A 22,894-nucleotide genomic window follows, 5' to 3' on the forward strand; every position below is an offset into this window, starting at 1 on the left:
TCTGATTCTCATTGAAACAAGAAATGTCTTGGTTCTGTCCTGGTCAACAGGAGCTCTGGTTTCTTACCTCCTAAGTGAGCTCCCTGCCTGGATGCTGTGCCTGAGGGTGAGACTGACACTAAGCATGTCTGCCCAACAGCTTCAACACTGGATCCCTAGATTTTCCAGGCAAGAAATACATGATAACATTTCCTCAGTTTTAGGCCATAACTCCAAAAATTTGGGGATGTTTTCATCAGGAAATGTTACAGTAGTCTTTGAGGCCACTGAAGAATCACTCAGCCTGGGCCCACTGCAAAAGAAAGCTTCTCAGACCAAGGTGGAAGCCAGCATTAATCTATGGGTATAAACGTGGATATTTAGACAATGTGGCTGGTTATCTAAAACAATAATAGTGGCTTCCTCCTTAGGGCCTGTCTTAGGGTTTCATTTCTGTGAAGAGACCAAGGTGACTCTTATAAAGGAAAACATTTAATTAGGGCTGGCCTACAGCCTTAGTTCATTATTGCCATGGCAGAAGACATGGTGGCATAAAGGCAGACATGGTGCTGGAGGACAAGTTGAGAGTTCTACATCTTGATCTACAGGTGACAGTAGGAGACTGAGTACCACATTGGGTGCAGCCTGAGCATATGAGACCACAAATCCTATCCCCAAAGTGGCACACTTTCTCCAGCAAGGCCACACCTCCTTATAGTGCCACTTTGTTTATGTTAAGCATTCAAACACGTGATCCATGGGGGCCATTCCTACTCAAACCACCTCAAGGCCTATGGCCTTTATAGCCATGGGTTAAAACCCTTTAACAACACAAGGCATGATTTTTCTTTTTTGGAGTAGGGCTCCTCAAATCCAATAGTTGTTTAACCCCATAATCGTTATAGCAGCATTAAGGCTATGATCATCTTGTGTGGGTAACTGATGTTGTAGGGCCAGACCATTGATGGCTTTTTCATCAGTAGCCTGTGATTATCATATTTCTGCCTTATGAAAGCTTACCTGTAGCTTGGAGGTTTCCTGGTCAATTCTAGAATGTTTTCCTTTTGTCCTGAAAATATGTGGTGTCATGTGGTATCTTCAGCAATAGGAGCTTGCCATATCACAATGGTAGACAATCAATCAAGACCAATGGTGACAGGCTGTGTAGTTATGGAGACTTCTGGGTATGCCTTACATGCCTGGAAATGAAATACTGATTTAATAACCCATGTCTTCTGGGAGTAGCATTGTCTATCCATGCAGGATAAGTCAGTTCAAACTAATTTTAAAAATATCAATTTTAAATTAGCTTGCAAATGATTGGTTTTCCATAAGGCTTTCACATATACTTAGTTTTATTAACCCACTCTCTACTTCTTTTTATTCCCATCGCCTTACTCGAATCCCTCTTTAAAATTAATATATTTTTTCAGTTTAGTTACTACATTTTTTATTCCAGAAATTCTGTTTGGTATTATTTTCAGTTTCTACATCTTCATTGGTACAATGTATCCATTGCATTCCTATAGTTGTTCTCTGTGGTGTTCATGAACATGTTTATGACAAGTTTTAAAACTCCTTTGTGAAGGGAATAGAGATGGTCAGTCACCTGCTATGTGAGCAGTGAGATCAGACTTCAGATTGCCAGCACCTGGGCAAAGGCCTGGTAGGTATGGTAACCCACCTACAACCCCATTGCTTGAGAGGTGCAAACAAGGATCGCTGGAGCAAGCTAGCTAACTAGACTAATGGAATCAATGATCTCTGGGTGAAGAGGTCAGCTCAGGAACTTTAGATAATTCCACTGGACCCCTCCCCTCCTGGAAGAAAAGGTCATAAAGAATATAGGCACCCCTCCCCTCTGGAAGAGAGGGGCTAATTACACATTCCTCAGACCACAGGGGGGAGGGACTAACCACTGGAGCTCATAGACATATTCCACCCACCTCATTCCCTATAGACCAATCAGTTTAAAAGTCACACTGTTCTGCCAATCACATTGTACCTAATGGCTGCTGCCTGGAGAACTGTATAAAGGTTCACTGGATGGGCTGTGCATGGTCATTCTCTCTCTCTATGTGCAGGGAGACCCCAACATGTTGGAACAATAAATTCCTCTTGCTTTTTGCATTGATTCCCAGCTCTTAGTCGTTCACTTAGGGAGTCCCTGCTAAGCTAAGGCTCTCCAGAGTCTTACATGGGTTGATTAAGAGATCCTGCCTCAGTAAATAAAGTAGAGCATGATCAAAGAAGATACCTGATATCAAGTCCTTGCCTCTACATGTACACATATATACCACTGATATGTACCTACATACATGAGAACACACATACTCATATGCACACACACACCATAGGTATATCCAAAAGATAAAAAGAAATAAAATTATTACCCAAGCAGCATATATATCTGTGATGCTTTAATTTAAGAAGTATTTATTTTTTTTCCTTTGGTTGCACAATTTTTTGGTGTTTCTGTGTATCAACATAAATTGATTTTTTTTTTCATTATGATTTGGGCATCTGAAAAACCATTCACCTCTCTTAGTCTTCACATGGGCTCTTCATTTAAGGTAATTTTTCCTCAGATGAGAGGCTATTTTATTTCTCAAACATATTTTCTTGCCTCCCTCTCCCTTCTGTCTGTCTATGATCTGTGACCGCTATTATCTTGGGCTCTGAACTTGAGATATGCCCATGGGTAACTCGTGTATCACAAAACAGAAACACTTCTCAGGGGTCTGCAAGCAAACCAGAACAGCTCATCCATGCCCTTTGTTTTGTTTCATTGAAAATTAGCCTCTCTGTGGTGACCCTATGTTGCAGTAAATCTCCAACCCAAATATGTCCCTGCAATGAAAACACAACTCAATTAATATGAATACATGCTGTGTACCTAGAATGGGCAGATCTACCACTACACTACCATCTTCCACATCTATGAGACCCCTTAGAACTTGCAGTTTCTCCAGGCCATGTGCTGCTCTGCCTTTCTTCTTCCTCCTTCTCCTCTGCATCCTCTCCCTATTCCATTTTCTCCTTCTTCCCTCTGTCACCTTCTGCTCCACCTTCCCTTTTATCTGCCCAGTCATCAGCTCTTCTTTATTTTACAAATTAAGGTGAGAAGCAGGTTTATAGGAAATCACCTGAGTGCTGACTCATTCCTTGTTTGCAACCACTCACAGGAGAAAGGAATTAATATCAAATATAATCATCCCCAGGGCTATCCACAACAACCCTGTGGTATCACTGTATACCAGGCTAGCCTTGAACTCAGAAATCCACCTGCCTCTGCCTCCCAAGTCCTGGGATTAAACGCATGCACCACCACTGCCCAGCTCTGTGATGTAATTCTTCAGTGACAATGGTCCTGAGCAGGAAGGCCTATGGAGTCAGAGATAAAGAAGATAGAACAGGTGAGCTTGGAGGTCTTCCAGAAGCTATATCTTATGCCAAGCAAGCTTATTAATAAATACAGCATCTCATACACTATTTCCAGGGGAGAAATGGGACAGAGTCAGAAGAAAGTTATTCACTAGGATGAAGTCCACCAGAAGCTAATCAAACAGTGATGCACAAAGGAAATATGGAGAATCTAAAGAGCGTGACCAAATATACACTGGCTTTGGTGCTGGTAAGCCTGGTATTTTATGTGAAAAGGATAAGCTCCCAAGAACCAAAACCACAAGTCCTTTGATGTCTTGGCCCCAGCTCCAGACAGGCCTGTAGCCCAACTTTTTGACTATTTTTAGAATTCTCTTTCCTACTTCCCTACACTACTCCTACCCCTTCCAATCTAGTAAACATGATGTTATTGTGTGTTGCTGTAAATCTCCAACCCAAATGTGCCCCTGCAGTAAAAACACAACTCAGTTAATATGATTACATGCTGTGTGCCTAGATTGGGCAGATCTACCGCTATAATATTACCATCTTCTACATCTATGAGACCCCTCAGAACTTGGGGTTTCTCCAGGCCATGTGCTTCTGCTCTGCTTTTCTTCTTCTTCCTCCTCCTCTGTGTCCTCTACCTCTTCCATTTTCTCCTTCTTCTCTCCCCCACTTCTGCTCCACCTTCTCTTTATCTGCCCAATCATCAGCTCTCCTTTATTTTATAAATTAAGGTGGGAAGCAGGTTTATAGGAAATCACCTGAGTGCTGACTCATTCCTTGTTCTCAACTACTCATAGGAGAATGGAATTAACATCAAATATAATTAGCCCCAGGGATATCCATAACAATTGTGCGCTGTTTGAGGATTTAAATGCTGATTTCTGTCTCCCCCATATCTGGGTACAGTCCTTATTCAGAGAATCTCCTGTCTCAATCTTTTGTAAACACCAGCTCCCCAATTGTTCCCTGATGTGTCAAGAAAGAGAGCTTAAACAGCCAGTGATTGAGGGGAGAGAGAATAGAGTGGAACTTCTTGCCAGCCAAGGGAAAGAGCAGGAGAGAAAGGAAGTAGGGGATTAGACACAGAGAGAATTCATGAGAGAGCATTAGAAAAATATCTGTAGCAGAGAAAGCCATAAAATGTAATATCTTCAGAATTTTGGCTGGAGGTAGCCAGATTAGCATAGAGCAGTAAAATAGAATAATATCTGCTCAGTTACTGTGCCCTTAAAGCTTGATAAATAAAAAAACTAATAGTCCAATCCTAACAATTTGAGAACTAGCTGGGTAAGAGAAAACTGTAACATGCTCATTTTAAAATGCCACTAACACAACCCCCCAACACTAGTTAGGAGAGATAAAAGGCTAGAGGGGAAAGGGAGTGTTGATATTGTTAGACTGCTTCCTTCTGATCAGGGGTATCAAGTTCCTTGAGGTGAGTTTGATCCTTTTCATCAGGATATCTTCAACCAGCAATCAAAACACATCAGTGGGAGCAGAGGGAGCAGTATAGCCCCCATCTCTTGTGGCTCTGGCATCTTACACCTTTCCAGGACTCCTCAGAATTCCAAATGTAAGCTGCCTTTAGCTGGTAATATCACATCCCTGCTAGAGCATGAGGCAAATCATAGTCAGCTGCTGTGGTCAGTCTGAAGCAGCCCCATATTCTATACCTGGGATTAAAATAAAAACATTCACATAACATCTCCATGTTTTTAAAGAAAATACAATTCTCACTACAGGTCCCCCTTCATGTTTTAAGATATATCAAGTGTACTATATTTAGCATGAAATTATAAACAGGCATTTTCAATGAATTAAATGCTGTTTCAGATCAGTGGTTAATGTTTTGTTTTGTTTTGTTTTGTTTTGTTTTTCTTTCTATTACCTGGTCTCTCTCAACTGTTCTCACACTTTCATTGTGAGGCCTTGAGCTTCCAGGTCCCTCATTTCATTTCTAGATGTCAAGAAGCTTCCTTGGATATACCTCTTAAACCTACAATCCTTAGTCCAATGGTATCCCTTGCCACACCTGCCAACCCTGGGAAAACAAAAACATTCTTTTCAAAAACCCATTCTTGTAAGAGATGGCTTGTACACCTCTCTGGTGGAAGGTACCATATTTTTCACAGTTAATGCACTTGACATTTTGATCTCTGAGGCTTTTAGCAACATGGCCACAATTTTTTTGGAAATGATTGAACTTCTCAATTGAAACACTGGACATTGTTTTTCCTTTTTCTTTTTTTTTTCTTTTTTCTTTTTTAATTGGATTGTGTCCTTCCCCAGCCTTGAGCAGGCTGAGCAGACCTTGATGTGCTTAAGGACCCAGGTGGAGTCATCTGCCTTGCTGTACCTGCAGCTTCCTACTGGAATTTAGAAGAATAAACTGCCTGCTGAGCTTGCTTTGCAACATAATCCAGCTGAAACAAAGAATGGGTCTGTGGGCTTTCCCTATATACAGTGCTGAATATTAACCTTGGAGTCTTGATCAGAACCTTGTCTTGACTTCATCCTTCTCTCCTCCCCACTCCTTGTCCTTTTCATTCCCAGCCCCCCTTTCAGGTAAACCCAGTTCTCCATGGCTGCTGGACGGCTACATTGGATATTTTCTTTATTTACATTTCAATTGCTTTCCCCTTTTCAGGTCTCCCTTTTGGGAACCCCCTGTCCCATCCCCCCTTCCCCTGCATCTATGAGGGTATTCCCCCACCCACTCACCCATTCTCATCTTCCTGCCCTGGCATTCTCCTACACTGGGCATTGAACAACCTCAGGCCCAAGGACTGCACTTCCCACTGACGTCCAATAACGCCATCCTCTGCTACATATTCGGCTGGAGCCATAGCTCTCTCCATGTGTACTCTTTGGTTGGTGGTCCAGTCCACAGGAGCCAGCGGAGGGAATCTCACCAGTTGACACTGTTGCTCCCTGCAAGGGGCTGCAAAACCCCTCAGCTCCTTCAGCCTCTTCTCCAACTCCTCCATCGAGGACTACGCACTCAGTCCAATAGTTGGGTATAAGCATCTGCCTCTATTTGTCAGGCTCTGGCAGAGCCTCTCAGGAGATAGCCAGCACTTCCCAGCATCCATAATGGCGTCTGGGGAGCAAAGAGCTCTTGTAGCTTCCTGGTGAGCTATTCTGCTCATGGCACCCATTGCTTTGAGTTTTGAGCCTGAAGCAATGATCTTAACTCATGGTTGCCACTTACTGGCTCATATTTTCACCTTCTTTCATAAAATTATTTGTTTATCATGTTCCTTTTTCACATTTAAGAGTACTATTACTTATGTTTACTCTGTTGTTTTATACATCCTAAGTTCCATTATTAATTTGGAAGGGTTTGATACAAAAAGAGGTTTCTAGTTAAAAGCTTGTGTTTATTTCTTCTTGAAATACTCAGTAGACCATTTACTATTGCCATACTCTAAAACCCTGGATAACTTACAATCACCCAACACTTGACTTTAATTCAATATCTTCTTATATGTATGTAATATCACATCACAATCTCTTTCACCCATGCTCTATCTGCATGCCTCTCTCTCTGTCTCTCTCTTCATATGTTTTACTATGACAAGATCAAGGTAATTCTGATAAATATATATATATGTATATATATATATATATATATATATATATATATATATATATATACATATATACATATATATATATTTATCTGACAATCAACTAATGTAAGGACATCATTAGCCCATTAACTAAATTCTCCAGGAGTGCATTGTCAGGATGATTTTCTTTTTATCTGTGTAACAGTGGCTACATTACTGTGCAGTAGCAGTAGCTGGTGATACTCCTGATATTTACCAGCAAGTGCTCAGTTTGCTTCACACTCACATGGACAAATGATTCTTGTCTGTGGTTGTTCTTGTTCCCGTTAGTTTACACTTTGTAGCATAGAGGTGTTTGTAAGCATGTATACCACAAACCATAATACCCCAGTCTCCTATCCTGAGCAGAGCTATTGTGAATTCCTAGTAGACACAGATAGCTTCAGAACTTACACCTTGGAAAAATCTTGCACATTTGCTCAAATCTTCAGTTAAGATGAATCATAAGGCAGAGTCCTGTGCCTGGTATTGAGCATAATGACTGTCAACACACAGTGACAGCTGAGGACATTTCACTGCATCTCAAGTAAGCTGTGAGACCCCTCACACAGGCTTCTGCTCATGTTGTAGTCATCATGGTCATGGGAAATGAGTGTGAGTCCCAAGTTGTCTGTACACACCCCCTGTCTCCTAGAACTCACAGCCAGCAGACTGCTGCCATTACCAGGTAATTGTGAACACCTGGTCAAATTCCACTCTGACCACAGAAAGCATCTTTAAGGAAATCCTTGCTTTCCTTCTTTTTCACTTGTGATAGTTAAAGAAGGAAATAAAACCATCCAGAGTAGATCATGTGTTGTATCTTCTGTTTCAAAGATAAAATTATTTAATCGGTGTGGGCATAATGGAAACCAAGTTCAGTAACTACAGAGAAACCCTCAGTTGCAAGTGTGGGCGGGTGTGGACACAGACAGCAGTGTCCACAGAAGACTTCCTTTTGTTAATTTTGCTTCTCAGAACTTAGAATTTGTCACTGTTCACAGTTCCCATCTCCTGTCTACAATGGACACATCAAAGGTCCATGGCAATGTAAAGCCATTTAGGTGTCCAGGGTATAAGCAAGCATCTTCTCCATCTTTCTCCCCAGGTAAGTGGCTTTATTTATTCTTTTGGAATGTGCATATAGCCTAGATATAAGCCTCCCCCATTATTTTAGAGTTGTAAGCAATTGCTTTGGAATAGTGAGATGACTTATTAGGTAAAAGTACTTGCTGCACAAACCTGACAACTGGAGCAAAAGTAGGGGAGATGGCTTGTTGAAATGGAAGTAAGAGCACTGAGAATTCCAACTGCTTTTGCTGGAAAGAGAATCACTTCTTGAAGTTGTTCTCTGATCTCTACACCTACTATAGTATGCAAACATGAGCAGTCACATAGACTCTCTCTCTCGCACACACACACACACACACACACACACACACACACACACACACACTCACACTCCTATATCCCACACCTGCAATTATACAAAATGGACACACACCTACAGTCACAAACACACACTTATACACACATACACACCTGCAGTCACACAGACACACATTTATCACACACCTGCAATCACAGACACACATCTGTACTATCAAACACATACACTCTCTGTCTCTGCCTCCCTCTGTCTCTCTGTTTCTGTTTTTGTCTCTGTCTCTGTCTCCGTCTCTCTCCCTCTTTCTCTCTCCCCTTTTCTCTCTCTCTCTCTCTCTCTTTCTCTCTCTCTCCTCTCTCTCCTCTCTCTTCTCTCTCTCTCTCTCTCTCTCTCTCTCTCTCTCTCTCTCTCTCACACACACACACACACACTAGCTAGAAACCTGTTGCTTTTAACCAGTGGTTCTTCTGTTGATGTTGATAGTGTAGGACAGCTTGCCTGTAGCTATCTATAGATTCAGAGAGAAAAACTCACATGTTGCTTTTTATTCAAGTAACCTTTATGCACAGGGCTTCTTCTACTCAGCCTTAGTTAAAAACACCCTGAAGAAATAATGTTTTGCAAATATGAGCATGAGAATGTTATTAGAGATACTGCAAACTTGCTGTAATAGGTTGCCCATTCCAGATCGTGGTACACAACAGACTCTCTGGCTCAACTCCACTGCAGTTGCACTTCTAGCATTTAGCATTAGGGAAAAATCAGCCCTCTTTTCTGCCAGTTTAGAAATCTTAGGGAAACAATGTGCAAGACTGAGGTAGTACTCAAAAGTATCTAACAGGACATGAGGATGTATGAAAAGGGACCAGAAACTGAGGTAGAAAATGTGTCAAATTGTCCTGAGATAGCACTGAACTCTGTGACCCAACTGGACTTACTAATATTAATAACACTGCACCATTTCAATTTGTGAAATTCCTATATTGTAAAAACTATGTGATTATCAATATTAAAGATTTTGGTTAGGAACCATCATAAGAGGTAAAATCAGGAAAGCATCTTAGAATCATTATATCAGCTTCATCTTCATGTCAGAGTCAAGAGTAAGTGGAGGCTTTTACAGTGCTAGGATGTTCCCAGTGAGCCAGCGTGATAGAAAGAAGCATGTTTCCTTCTGCTGTGTTCCTGCTTAGCAAAAGTAGGGGAGGGGCTTGTTGAAATGGAAGTAAGAAAGTGCAGGTTGAGAAAGATAATGTGATTTCCTCAGCACTACTATCTCAAATCAAGAGACTAGGAAATTTGTCTACCCTCATTGTAATTATTTTCCTACAGACATCAGCTTGAATGTGAACCTGAAGGACAAAATTAGTACCAGCAAGGCATATGACCCAGTAGTGAAGGAACGGAACCAACCTGCGCCCATTAACTAGGTTCAAACTGTGGGAAATTCATAGCATAAGGATTAGAACTCTCAGTAAACAAACACAGAAAGAGGAACATGAACAGTTACCTACTTTGTGACCAAATAACAGAAAGTTTTCTTTGATGGTAGAATGGATAGAATATATACAGAGCTCATTCATTCATTCATTCATTCATTCATCCATTCATTCATTCAGTTATAACCACCCTGCTATGTGTCAGTGTTTTTCAAAATAATATCCAGGTTTAAACAAATGTGAACATCTTTTCCTTATAGGGTTTCTATGAATGTATATATGTGCAATCATTAAACACCTGCCCCACAAATCCCCCTTTTGTTTTTATAAAAAAGGGGGGGCTCACTGGTGTGCCTGTGTCATTTGTGATGAAAATTTAGGGTGGGGTGGAAGTATCAGAAGAAAACATACAGCCTAGAGAAGTAGCACAACAAAGCCAGAGTAGTAAAGAGGGTTAAGGGTAAGGGTTGGGAAGGCAAGAGATTGTACAATCAATTACTTGTTCCATGGGTAGTACAATTTGAGGGTAATAACACCAATTTTGAACAGCAATTAATTAATTTAGATAGACATTATGTTTTCTTTGCTATCATGTAACTTTCCCTAAGTTCAGCAGCCATTGGCTTTGGCGAGAGAGTTCATCTGTAGCTGGAAGGTCCCAAGTCTGTCTTCTGTGGGGTTCTTCATGTGTCTCAGGAGTCTTCAGTCAGATGAGGTTTTTGGAGGAAGGCAGCTTTGTTGTCTGTAGGCTCAGAAGATGGGCGGGCGCTGTTTTAAGTGGATCAGTGGCAGCAGGCACTATGTGGAGATAGACCTGTAGAGTTGTAACAGAGGAGCAGATTTCCAGCAGGGTGTCTCTGCATAGGGTGGATAGCAAACATTATGCCTGCAATGGTTTGCTTAGGAGCACATCATGGTCCGTTGTTAGGATGCTAGGAAAGTGAGGGTGTTTAAGGAATTTAGTCCTGGAAGGCACCCTTTAAGTCTGCTTTGGATGGCCGAGGAAGAAAATATCATGTTAATTGTGTATCTGGGGTAGGTAGTAACAGTTTGTCTGTAAAAGGAAACCGGTTTTTAATTAAGGATTGGATGACTTTTGAACCTTAAAGGAAATTTTAAACAAGGTGAGAGATTTTTTTGGGACATATATCATGAATGCTAGAGAGAAAATAAGCATTTAAACAAAGAAGCAAGAAAATTTTGGGTTGAAAAGCATGATTTAGGTGTTCCTGAAGGGAGAGCAGAGCCTTCACTGCAGTTTTCACGGGCTTAGCTGGGTGGGGGGCAGGGGCACATTGTACCCTATAGTTGCCTTGTCTTCCCCTTTTGTTTTTTTCTTGGAAAGCAGAAGGAGAAAATCTAACATTGAAGAAAAGATAAGCATAGAGGGTTGGGTGAAAGGCTTTTTAGCCAAGGTGGTTGTCTGCAAGTGCTGCATGGCCCTTGGCGGTCACTTTCGCTTCTGCTGCTGCCACCCACAGCTGCCTGCAGCCTGCGCTGCCCGCCTTTGGCCTGGGAACTCCAGTGCACGGGGTGGGGCGGGGCCGGGTCGTGGTCGCTAAGCATGAGCTGCACTCTCTCGGGGCTGTGGTGGGGAAGGACGAACGGAGCTCAGAGCAACATTGCAAGGGGGGTTGGCAGCAGAGTCTGTGAAACCTTCTGCTGCAGGGAAAACCTGTGAGAGTGAGGGAGAGGGGAGGAAGCTGGACAGGAACACTGTGGAGAGAGAGAGAGAGAGAGAGAGAGAGAGAGAGAGAGAGAGAGAGAGAGAGAGAGAGGGAGGGAGGGAGGGAGGGAGGGAGGGAGGGAGGGAGGGAGGGAGGGAGGGAGGGAGGGAGGGAGGGAGGGAGGGAGGGAGGGAGAGAGAACCCTAGTTTTTGAACTAGATCACTCACGGTCTTGGGAAATTTGGAGTTTTGATGTAGGTCTCTGTGTGTGGAGCATTTTCTTTAGCTGGTTCTGTCTTGCATCGATAGTTACACCATTGTCTTGCTACGATTTGCGGGGCTGTGGGTGTAGGGGAAGAGTGGAGTGGGAGAGAGTGCCCGTGTCCGGCTTGCCCCACACATCGCTCTTATATTCAGTGTGTCTTTGGGGCCTTGGAGGTTTTCTTTGTGTGTGTGTTGACTTTTGTCTCCTTGCCTAGCAACATACCATGTCTTACACAGCAGGAATCACATTCCATGGTCCTATTTCATAAAAGCAATGCACTATTTTTTCTATGACAGTCTTATATCACCTCAGACCACACAGCTTTTTTGTTCACCGTTCACAAAAGACTGCTTGCAGAAGTGCCACATATCAGATCTTCACTTCTATAAAATATGGTATTTGCACAAGACCTATGTGCATATCTCTGTGTGCTTTAGATATTCTCCAGGTTAACCACAGTGACTAAGATGATCTTGGTGGCATACAAATAGTTGTTATAAGTATTTCTCAAGAGGATATGATGGGGAAATCTGTATGTGTTTAACAGTTGCAGCTCTTTAATTTATATATGAAAAGTTTTAGTCAGCAGTGAATTTAGTCTTCAGATATGGAGAAACCATAAAGCTAAGGGAGTTGTCTCCTATCTCTTAGGAGTATTTCTATGCTTTCTCCTTCACTTAATTTATTTTGGTTTTTCCTCAAGAACATTTTAAAATAATTTAGCTTACTTAATGATTGTCAGCATCCTAAAACTGGTCTACGGTGTTGTAGTGTTTGCATTCTCAATCATACAATTCAGGCACCAAAGATAATGCGCCCCCCCCCCCCAAAGAGTGAAAATGGATACACAGGCAATTCTGGACCATACTATGAAAATAAGCATATCTGGTTTAAAAATTTAACATGTAACTCAAAACATGCTATTATTTTCACCAGGAAATATTTATAAGCAACAAAACCAGGAATAATCTATATTTGTAGAAATTAAGAAACCATAGCCACATATTGTGGGACACAGCTGTAACTCTAGTACGTGGGAAGAGCAGACAAGGAGATCAAGAATTCAAGGGTGTCCTCAATCCTTAACCCTTAATCAGTTAAGAGTGAGTTTGGGTCTAGTCTAAGCTACAGGAAAAGCAATCTCAGAAACAAAGCAGAGCAAAGCAAAAAGTAGTAAGAAATCTTTGCTTAAAATGGTATAGTACTTGGTTCTAATAAATAAGTCTAGAAACCATTTATAAATTGGTAAGACATGGAATTGTTAGAAATTAAATAAGAGCAAAAGGGTTTTTTTTTTTATTAAATTAGAGACAGAAAAGCCAGTTAATGTTTCTCCTTATTATCTTTATAAACAAAATTATCATTGTTTCTCATATGAAACCCATATTTCTAATTGTTTAGAAGAAAGTTAGACAAAGATATGATACTTGATGACCACATTTAAAAAAATTAGTACGTTTTACTGTTTAAGAAACATAAGCCATCCATTGTTGATAGAGTTACCAAAGAAGGCAGAGATATCAAAGACGGTATTTAGGCAGTGCAGTGTGGTAGATCTAGTGTATGCCATGCTATGTGGAAGACATCCAGGGTCTTGTGCTCACAGATAAGCACTAGATGACACAGGAATGTTAAGCAGAAAGTATTGTTCCTTTAAAGAAGAGATGCATAATCTGAGAGATTAGACATGGTTAATACTCTGGTAACTCTTGCAATATCTATATGGCTGAGACTATACTGATTCGTCTCCCAGACAAGTATAGTGATCTTCTCATCTACAAAACTTATCTTTATGAAAGGTATCATACATACTTACAAAGAAGTCAAGTCTTCAGTTATATTGTATACAAAGGATTTAGTTGGTTATCACCTGAGAAGTTTTTACCAAGTCGTTGTGCTTCAAAATGCCTAAAATATGCTATTTGGGGTCAGATTTCTGAAGTTTGAACCAATACCTGCTCCTTAATCATGCTGAGCCTAACTGCCTACTGCGTCTGGCAGATCATATACTGCTGACTGTGGTGATCACAGGGACTCCCACAATGTTACATCATAGTACTTCCATAACTTCTATATACATAGTGTATACCTCATGTTATGCCTCAGTACTCCTGATTTGCCATTTCAGTGTCTGTAGCTTCTACTACTTGCATTCAACAGTGAGTTTAAATGACTAAGTATAAAATCGTAGAGATAAGTAATTCAGTGTTTTAAGCGAGACACGGCCTTGAGCAGCAATGGTGAGATATCATAGCATCTAGTTTAAGCTGTGACTCATTAGTCCCCAGTGCTGTGTCTCAGGAACACTCATTCAGTCAGTGATGGAATCGTATTGCAAAAGTAGAGATTCTGACAGCCCACTCATGCCAAAGAGAAACCGTGGTGCATTTCTTTAAATAAAAGGTACAAAGTACTTCACTTAACTGAAAAAATTGTTTACACAAATTGTGAAAGTTATAACCACCAGTTATATCATGGGTTAAGTTAAAATAGAAATCCCTCTCTCTTTGTCACTCTCTCTATCTCTTGTTCTCTCTCTCTCTTTCTCTGTGTGTGTGCATGTGCGTGAGAGAAAGAGACAGAGAGAGACAGAGAGTGTATGTGTGTGTATGTAAAACTAAGTGTAGCACTGTCTCCAGGCTCAGTTAGTCTATTAGAAGTATTGGAATCAGTCCTTGTAAGTTAAGGAAGATCTTATGGTAGTTATGAACTTCTCTGCTACTTATCTCAGAAGTTCTCAAGTGGACTTAACAACTGTATCCTTTGCACTTCTTAGATGCTTGTCGGTGCCCACACTGGCATCATTTGGCTCTGAAATCTGGCTGTGCTGGGCTGATCCTTCTTCTCTTGAGCCTGATTGGACTCAGTGTCTTAGGTAAGTGAGGCAAAGCTTTTCCTTCATAGTATTCCCATATAAACATTAGTCCTCTTTATAGCATTTGGCCTCTTTAAGCCTAGGGTAAGGTCAATGCCACGTAATTGTTACAGGACAATATTCTGAACTTTCTGCTGAAACATCACATTCCTTCCATGCTTCTTAATTTTTTAGAAAACCATTACAGGGTAAAGCTCTTGACCTATAAAAAAATAAAAGTCACATTGTTCCAAAAAGATGACAGTAGCAAAGAACCCAAAAGTCCCATGTTAGCATCTGCTTCTGACATGCCTGCTGAACCTTGTCTTGGTGTGGTTGTGACTGCAGATAAGCAAGTTCAGGTGTGACTGTGAACAATTGAGAGATTCAGCCATGCCCACAGGTTGACTTGTCAAGCAGAATCATGAAACCTCAGAGCCTTGTGAATCTACATGGTCTGTGCTTTTCTTGTTCATATATCCTGTCTCAGAACTTGTCCCTTAATCTAGTTTCCTGATATTTTATCCTCAGTCCAGAAATTCAGATTTGTTGAAATAACCCCATTGCCTGAAGTGAGAACTAGAATATCCTTTCTACTATTTATTTCACCATTTCATCCTCTGTGTGTGTTTTTCTTATTTACTAGTGAGATTCCTAGTGCAAAAACCACCAATAGAAAAATGCAGTGTGGCTGCTCAAGAGAACAGGACTGAACTAACAGGTAATTGTGTGGCTTGAATTTCCTGAGGATAATAGGTAGCAGAAAATTGTGAGTTATCTCAGTCAAAGTTCACAACAGTCCTTGATGAAGACACCATATTGCCATGGTTTTGTCTGAGAAGGCAGCCATACTTTTAAGAACTCATGGAGAGTCACACAGTTTGTAAATGTTGGTCCTGCTGCCTGCTGGTGCTGGTGGTGCACATGAGCACTCATAGGCAGATATCAAGTTAAAAAGTGGAATACTAGTGAATATGTTAAACAGGTTACTTTGTTTGATGTTAATTAATATAAACAAAATATAAAATGAATCCTTTGTCATTAATTATGATTCCCTGATATATGACAGCATTAGTTAGGTTCCCACACACACTAATGAAGTACCTACTGTGTGTAGTTGATTGTGATATACCATAAACAGGGCAGAAATAGAACATGTCCTCTCTCTTCTCTAGGAAGATCAGCCATACTAGAGTGCCCGAGATATTGGCATCCACACTGGAACAAATGTTTATTTGTTTCTCAAATTTCCAGACCTTGGGCAGAAGGTCGAGATGCCTGCTCTATGGAAGACGCCATTTTGTTGCTCATTGAAAATAAAGAAGAACTGGTAAATTGTTAAACAATATTGTTAAGTAGAATACAAAGCTTTTCTTTAAGCTATGTCAACATCTCTGAATTCTAACCAATTGTCTATGCTGAGGAACTGGAGGCTTGTATTTTAAAGAGTTCATAATGTGAGAGACTAATTGGATTTATGAATTAATAACTTGGATGAATCAATTAAAATACAAACATATATATATATATATATATATATATATATATATATATATATATATATATATATCAATGTAGAGAGAATTATTGGTGGGGAGCTAGGAAGACCTTGGGCAGAATGTGTTTAGAACTAATCGTGGTTTAGAAGGTTAATAGATGAATGTAAGTCATGAATAAACATGTTGTAGTTCAAGTATTTCACTCTGTTTTTAATTGTAGAGATTTGTGCAGAACTTGATAAAGGGAAAAGAACAGTTATTTTTTATTGGACTAAAATATGTACAGAAGGAGAAGATCTGGAAGTGGATAGATGGCTCTATTTTAAATCCTAACCTGTAAGTTTTAAATGAACTAATTTGAAAATTCAATTCATATCTATTTTACTAAAATTAAGTTTTAGAATTTTAATTTAGTTTATAAATTCTTGAAAGGTTCAGCTGAAAAGACAAGTCAACCATTTATTGAAAAATTTCATGTACAAATAGACATCAACCCTTTTTAATAGTTTGTGTGTATGTGTGTGTATTTATTTACAATGGAATTTTAAAGGATAAATAGTATATTAACTTATCCATGTCAGAGATAAAATATTTTTAAATGCCTATCTGAAATACTTAATATATTTTTATTTTTAAAATACATACCCTTACAAAGAATTTCTTTAATGTTTTTATGTGTGTGTGCCAGCATGTATGTATGTGTACCATGTGCATGCAGGAGCCCACAGAGGTCAGAGGAGGGCATCAGATTTTCTGTAACTGGAGTAACAGATGATTGTGATCTGCATTGTGGGAGCTGGAAGTTGAATCTGTGTTCTTTGTATGAGTAGTAAGCACTCTTAACCTCTAAACCATCTCTCGCAACCCTACACAAAAATTCTTATGTAGTTCTTTAGAATTGTGGCAGAAAGTTGCATCTTAGTTTGTCACAAAATAAACTTCTCTAAGCAGAATCAGAATAGACATTGCCTTTTGAAAATAATTTCATACAAACTAATGATTGATTTTTGTGTGTGTGTTTGTATCCGTATGGATATTGATTTTGTTTTGTGTGTGTGTTTATTAATTGTATATGATGTAAAATTCTTGTTTAATCTTGATTCATAATACAAAATATTATGATAATAAGTGAAAAATTCATGTACAGCAGAGGATTATACTCAGTTGCTGTGTGATTTACTCTTGGATAAAATGATGCTCTGATCAAACAGCAACAACCAGGTAAATCTGGAGGCTGTACTTCCATAGTAAAAAGAGAGTCAGCCAAAGTCTGTTTTGGTTTGCACTGCACTGAGACAATGGCTCCAGGTACAAGCTCTAGGTATCTAAGCTTCATAGCTCATTCCACAAAACCCATATAAAAAGCCAGATGCAGAAGTGAATACCTGGATCTTGGCACTCTTGCAGAGAGACTGGAGGTGGAGATCAGACATTGGCCCAGCATAACTTGGACCAGTGAGCCTTCTCCACAGCAGGTAGAAACAAAATAGAAAGGAAGACACTAGGGTGTCATCAAATTTGCTGTACAGTTCAAAGGAACTCTATAAAAAAAGGAGTAGAGGTAAAGGCACAGGGATGAGGGACGTCTGCCTACTGTCTGATATGTTATATCCTCTGCTAGAGACAGGCTAGTCTTGAACTCACCCTTCCTTGCAATCACCCAGAAGATGCCTGTATTAGTGTTTGCTTTCTGGTCTTATTCTCACATGTAGGGGTCTCCAGGAACTCAGGGTATGAGACTAGTGCTTCAATAAGACAAAGACCCACCAGCTTTTGGCATGACACAGAAAAGAATCGGACCCTGTTCAACATGAGTTGAGGCTCTTGTCCTCTCTGCATCCAATTCTGTAGACTCACTGTGTTCATTCTGTTTATTAAATACAGTTACTGAGCACCTAGTGTGTAAATCCTGACATGTATCCATGTATATATCAATACCTCCCCTAAACCTTAGCTGGTATTTTAGGAAACTGAAGCTCAGCAAGATGAAGATGCTTTCCACATAAACACATAACATGTTTGTATTAGATGGAGTAGGTTTCAGCCCAACTCACAAACCTCCCTTTTTTACATCATGATAAAGATTGTTGCTGGAAGAGTTCTTCCCCAGTGACAGTGCAATACAAAATTATAGAGGCTTCTATCAGCTGTATCTTTAATGTTGATATATGTTTATAATGTTTATCAGTGCATGATAACTATACACAAATATTATGTAATCTAGAGATTTCTTAAGTCCAGAGAAAAATGATGGCTGATGTGATAATTGTAAGAAAATCTTGGACAGCTATGCTTTACTCTCCAGATTACGAATCACTGGCAAGGACAAAGAAAACAGCTGTGCCATCATCTCACACACGGAAGTGTTTTCAGATTCTTGTTCTTCAGACAACCACTGGATCTGCCAAAAGACCCTGATACATGTCTGAAAGCCTGTGTCCTGATTCCTGATTGTGAGTCTCATCTGGATTACTTCACTGTCCACATCGGATCTCTGTACTGAACATTCTGTTGGCCCACCCAGTGAGTAGCTAGTGGCACAAAACAAGGACTCCAAAATCACTGTGACTTTTACAGATGCTCATGTCTAGTTTATTATGTAAACATAAATGTACACAGACACAGATGTGCCATTCTAGGAGAGGAGTTCTATAGAAGGAAGCCCAGACCAGCAAGAGGCAGTGAAGGCCTTGTGATGCCCTTGCTGATCTTTTTGTCTAAGGTCATCTGCAGAGAGCTACAGAAAACTGTTTGTAAAGTCTAGATTTTGACCCTATCCCCACTTCAAGCTACTTCACATTTGGGCTGTAGAACCTTGATTAAAGTCGTGCTGTCATTTATTTGACTGACAGCAGAGGCTCAGAGTTAAGGAGCTTGAGATGAAAAGGGTTTGTATTGATTGACACTCGCCAACTAGTTGACTAATAATGGACTAATGCTGTGTTCGACATTGAGTGTGACTTTATGTAAACAGAACTCTACTCATATGATACCTACTACTTTGTGGTGATGTACCAGCAGACTCTGGGCAGATTCTGGGCCATTGGAGTGGGGCTTCTCAGTCTCCTGAGTTGCATGAAAGTGGGATGTCCTCTTCTCCAGTGACCTGTTAGTACAGCTATAACAATACCACCACCACCACTACCAATAACAAAAACAAAAAGACTAAGACAGGGACTTGTCTCTTCCCACTGCCCACAGGCATCCTATTTTAATTTTCCCATCACTTCTTTCTTCCACATTTCTCTATAATTTATAGCTTATGTACAAATTGTAGGACATATGTAGCTAAATATTGGATAATTGTAGTAGGAAATAAATGACAGCTTTTTAATATTTAAGTTAGAGAAATTTTCAAAAATAAGTATTCTGATAAATCTTTCAGATGTCCTCTTCTCAAAAAAACAAAACAAAATAAACAAACAAACCACAAACCAAAAAAAAAAACCAAAAAACTTTGTCAAATTTTCCATTGTAATCAAAAGAAAAATATTGAATTTACTATATAAAGAAATAATGAAACTTTTTAGAATAGATACCTACAGACCCTCATCACTCAATGTGAAATATAATAAAATTGAAGCATATGCTATGATCCAAGTAAAATCTCAATTAAAATAATTCTAAAATAAAATTATTATTTAGGGTGTATGATGTTCTCCTTGCATGTGTGTCTGTGTACTATGTAGGTACAGTGCCCTAGGAAGCAAGATGCAGAATTTGATCCCCTAGGACTGGAGTTATAGATGATTGCAAGTTGCAATGTGGGTAATACTCTTGGACATCCACTCTAAAACAGTTTTGTCTACACATCGATGGATCCTGATACTCAAGAATTCCTACAACTGACCTGGAATGTCTCCCCAGGATTTGAGATAGTCTCACCTTTTGGACTAAATATCCACTAAGGACTGGGTCTGTCTCCCTCCTTTTCCTCCTGCCTCTCCCATTTTGCCTGCTACCTGCTTTAGTGTATAGATAATCTCCTCTTTTGTGGCACTTCTCTCTCTGATAGCAAATATGACACCACCTTGCTCAATTTTCTCAGCTCCTAAAGTTTCTGGCTCTCAACTCCCAAGTCACCTACCTGATATTCTCTCTCACACCAAGCCCAAAACACTTCATTTGAAACTACCTCATCTCTGGCCTCATGACCAGTTTCTTCCACTCATGGGTCCCCAGTAAGTTCCCTATACCAAGTCTCTTCTGGACTTCCTCTTTCTTCCCATCCACAGACAAGTCCTTAAACTTAAAATGGTCTCTTTTTCACTCCAGCACTCCATCTCTCAGATATATGCCTAATCTTCCATCCTTACACTTCCAAAACACACAAATACTTGCTAAGCCTGACCCTTGCCCTGTCACCTACTTCTCCAAAATTCTTAACATCATCATCCATAGCTGACCTCACTTTCTCCATTTTACAGCTCCTTTGTTCACCTCTAACCTAAAAACAAACAAAAATATAACAAAACAAATACCTACAAACACCATCACCACCAAAATTACAAACTCTTGGATTTCCTCTCATTATCTATTGATCTCTCTCAAAATCTATAGATTCCCTCTCACAATCTATTCCCACCAAGATCTCCCATTCTCCTAAAGCTTGTCCACTGTCTTTGATTCCATCTTTCCAAATTCTCCAAACTCACTACTCACATTTCTTACCTGCCTGCCCCCCAATTCATCCCTTTACCTCAATGTTCCCCTGATCCTTTGAACTTATATCTAAAAACTCTGAAAAACTCCTACCCCATATCCCTTTCATGCACAAGAGTGTTCTTTAGCAATCATGTCTACATTTTGTATACAGATGACAGCTCCTTCCTGTCAAATGGCCACATCAAACTTACTCCTCCATTATTAGTATTCATCCTTACCCCCAGGCTGCCCTTCCTCCAATAAGATTATGCATTGTCCACAAATCTCATCTCTCTCCTCACTCTCTTTTCCTCTGGCCAAATGATTGCCAGACATCCACTGCCAACTGACTCCTCCAAATTCACTAACTATCCAGACACCAAACACTCTGAATGAACCCTATACTCCCAACAAGATATAACTAAGCCCAAGCCATCTCCTATCTGACCATAACCAAAACCTCACTTGTGTCAAGGTCATCCAACAAACTCTCTCCTAAACTTCACTGATTCCCCCCTTCAATGCCTCCCATTGGCTTCTTTATGTCTTTCTTCAAAGCCCTCTGGTAGTCACAGTTCCTGTCTACCAATACCCCAGTTGCTAATTTACCACCCCTACTACTGACCACTTTCCCACTTGATCATTCAAGGATGATCTTTGGAAATCAAAGCCAAGGTCTATCAACATTTTCACACCAACCCCCCAAAACCTGTTATAGACCATCTCAATATTTTCCAAGAACTTCCCAAATCATCCATGTTCTTAAAATATTTCAATTCCAAAAGCCAAATGAACACCCCATGAAAGAGTATTCCGATGTAACAAACATCTCTCAAATTGGGTTCTTCCTGATACAACCAGACACTGCTTTCAAATAACAGTTGTTCCCCCAAATAAATTTATATTGCCAATCTAAATTTTCCTGGCTCCTCTCAAGAACTCTCAAACATACTCTGTAGTCTCCCCTCTCCTAGCCTGAAACCTGCTTGCTCAGGGGTGGAGCTTCCTGCTCATTCGTCCTGCCACGCCCACTGCTGGAACCTGCGGAGCCACACACGTGCACCTTTCTACTGGACCAGAGATTATTCGGCGGGAATCGGGTCCCCTCCCCCTTCCTTCATAACTAGTGTGGCAACAATAAAATTTGAGCCTTGATCAGAGTAACTGTCTTGGCTACATTCTTTTCTCTCGCCACCTAGCCCCTCTTCTCTTCCAGGTTTCCAAAATGCCTTTCCAGGCTAGAACCCAGGTTGTGGTCTGCTGGCCGGACACAACAATTGGCGAACCAACGCGGGACTGAGAAAGGATTTTTGGAAGAGACGCTGCTGGTTCGGAGCTCCATGAAATACAGGATAAGGGAAATTCATACCGGAGAAGGTATGGGCTAAGCTGAGACAGTGTTAAACCCGAGCGCTGGTTCACTTAGGTTCAGCAGTGAGGAGCTGGGTAATAGGCGGTAGGCCGTAGCTCTCCGAAGCTACATGAGGTGTGAGAAAAGAAAGGGTTTATTAAAAGGAATAGGCGGATTGCCCCAGTTAATAAAAGATGCATCATAAGGGAGGAAAATGTCCCAAAAAGCAGAGAGAAATATCTCTCTGGGCCTTATAGCAGGAGTACTCTGTTCCCTTTTGTGTCTTGTCTAATGTCCGGTGCACCAATCTGTTCTCGTGTTCAATTCATGTATGTTCGTGTCCAGTCTGTATGAATGAATGTTCTATGTTTTGTGTTGGATAATAAAGATGGTTTAAAAAACTTTATCTGCAAAGCCGAGAGCTGCCACGTGTTTCAGCCAGGAATCAGACACGTGGCGAGAGGGCCCCTGCTGGAAAAACTGTTCGTTTTAGGAAATAAGGGCGAGTGCACAGCCTCTAAGTTTCGGAGTAAAAAAGCTAATAAATGGTTCATGATTAATGTGTTTGACAATGGTAAAGTGTTTTTTATTTTATGATTGTAGCTACAAAAATTATTATTCTCTGATTGGTCTAAATGTAACTGCTTCATTTGGTTCTTTTTTATTGGTAATGTGCTCTGAGTGTTTTCACAATCAGCTCATAAGTTGTTGGTTAAGATTAATAATTGTTACATTGCTACAGATGGTTAGTGTTAAATTTGATAACTCAAGTTTAGAGTCCTTCCGACACATGGCATAAAGCAGC

General features: G+C 40.3%; 1 protein-coding gene across 5 annotated transcripts; it reads left to right on the top strand.

Moving 5' to 3' along the window:
* Positions 1–7,895: 7,895 nt before the first annotated feature.
* Positions 7,896–21,783, top strand: Klrb1f (killer cell lectin-like receptor subfamily B member 1F). Of its 5 annotated transcripts, none has more exons than NR_024262.1 (6): positions 7,960–8,091; positions 14,518–14,616; positions 15,242–15,316; positions 15,850–15,925; positions 16,315–16,430; positions 18,400–19,530. NR_024262.1 is itself a non-coding variant. In NM_153094.2 (6 exons), the coding sequence occupies exons 1-6, from the start codon at positions 8,007–8,009 to the stop codon at positions 18,521–18,523; spliced, it is 654 nt and encodes a 217-aa protein (NP_694734.1). In that variant the 5' UTR covers positions 7,960–8,006; the 3' UTR covers positions 18,524–19,530. The 5 variants fall into 5 exon arrangements, 3 of the variants coding, with proteins under 3 accessions (XP_017177047.1, NP_694734.1, XP_006506099.1); NM_153094.2 differs by having other exon boundaries at positions 15,771–15,925; XM_017321558.1 differs by lacking the exon at positions 15,242–15,316 and having other exon boundaries at positions 7,896–8,091; positions 15,771–15,925; positions 18,400–21,783.
* Positions 21,784–22,894: the final 1,111 nt, after the last annotated feature.

Source organism: Mus musculus, chromosome 6, assembly GCF_000001635.26.
Source record: "Mus musculus strain C57BL/6J chromosome 6, GRCm38.p6 C57BL/6J".
Classification (NCBI taxonomy): domain Eukaryota; kingdom Metazoa; phylum Chordata; class Mammalia; order Rodentia; family Muridae; genus Mus; species Mus musculus.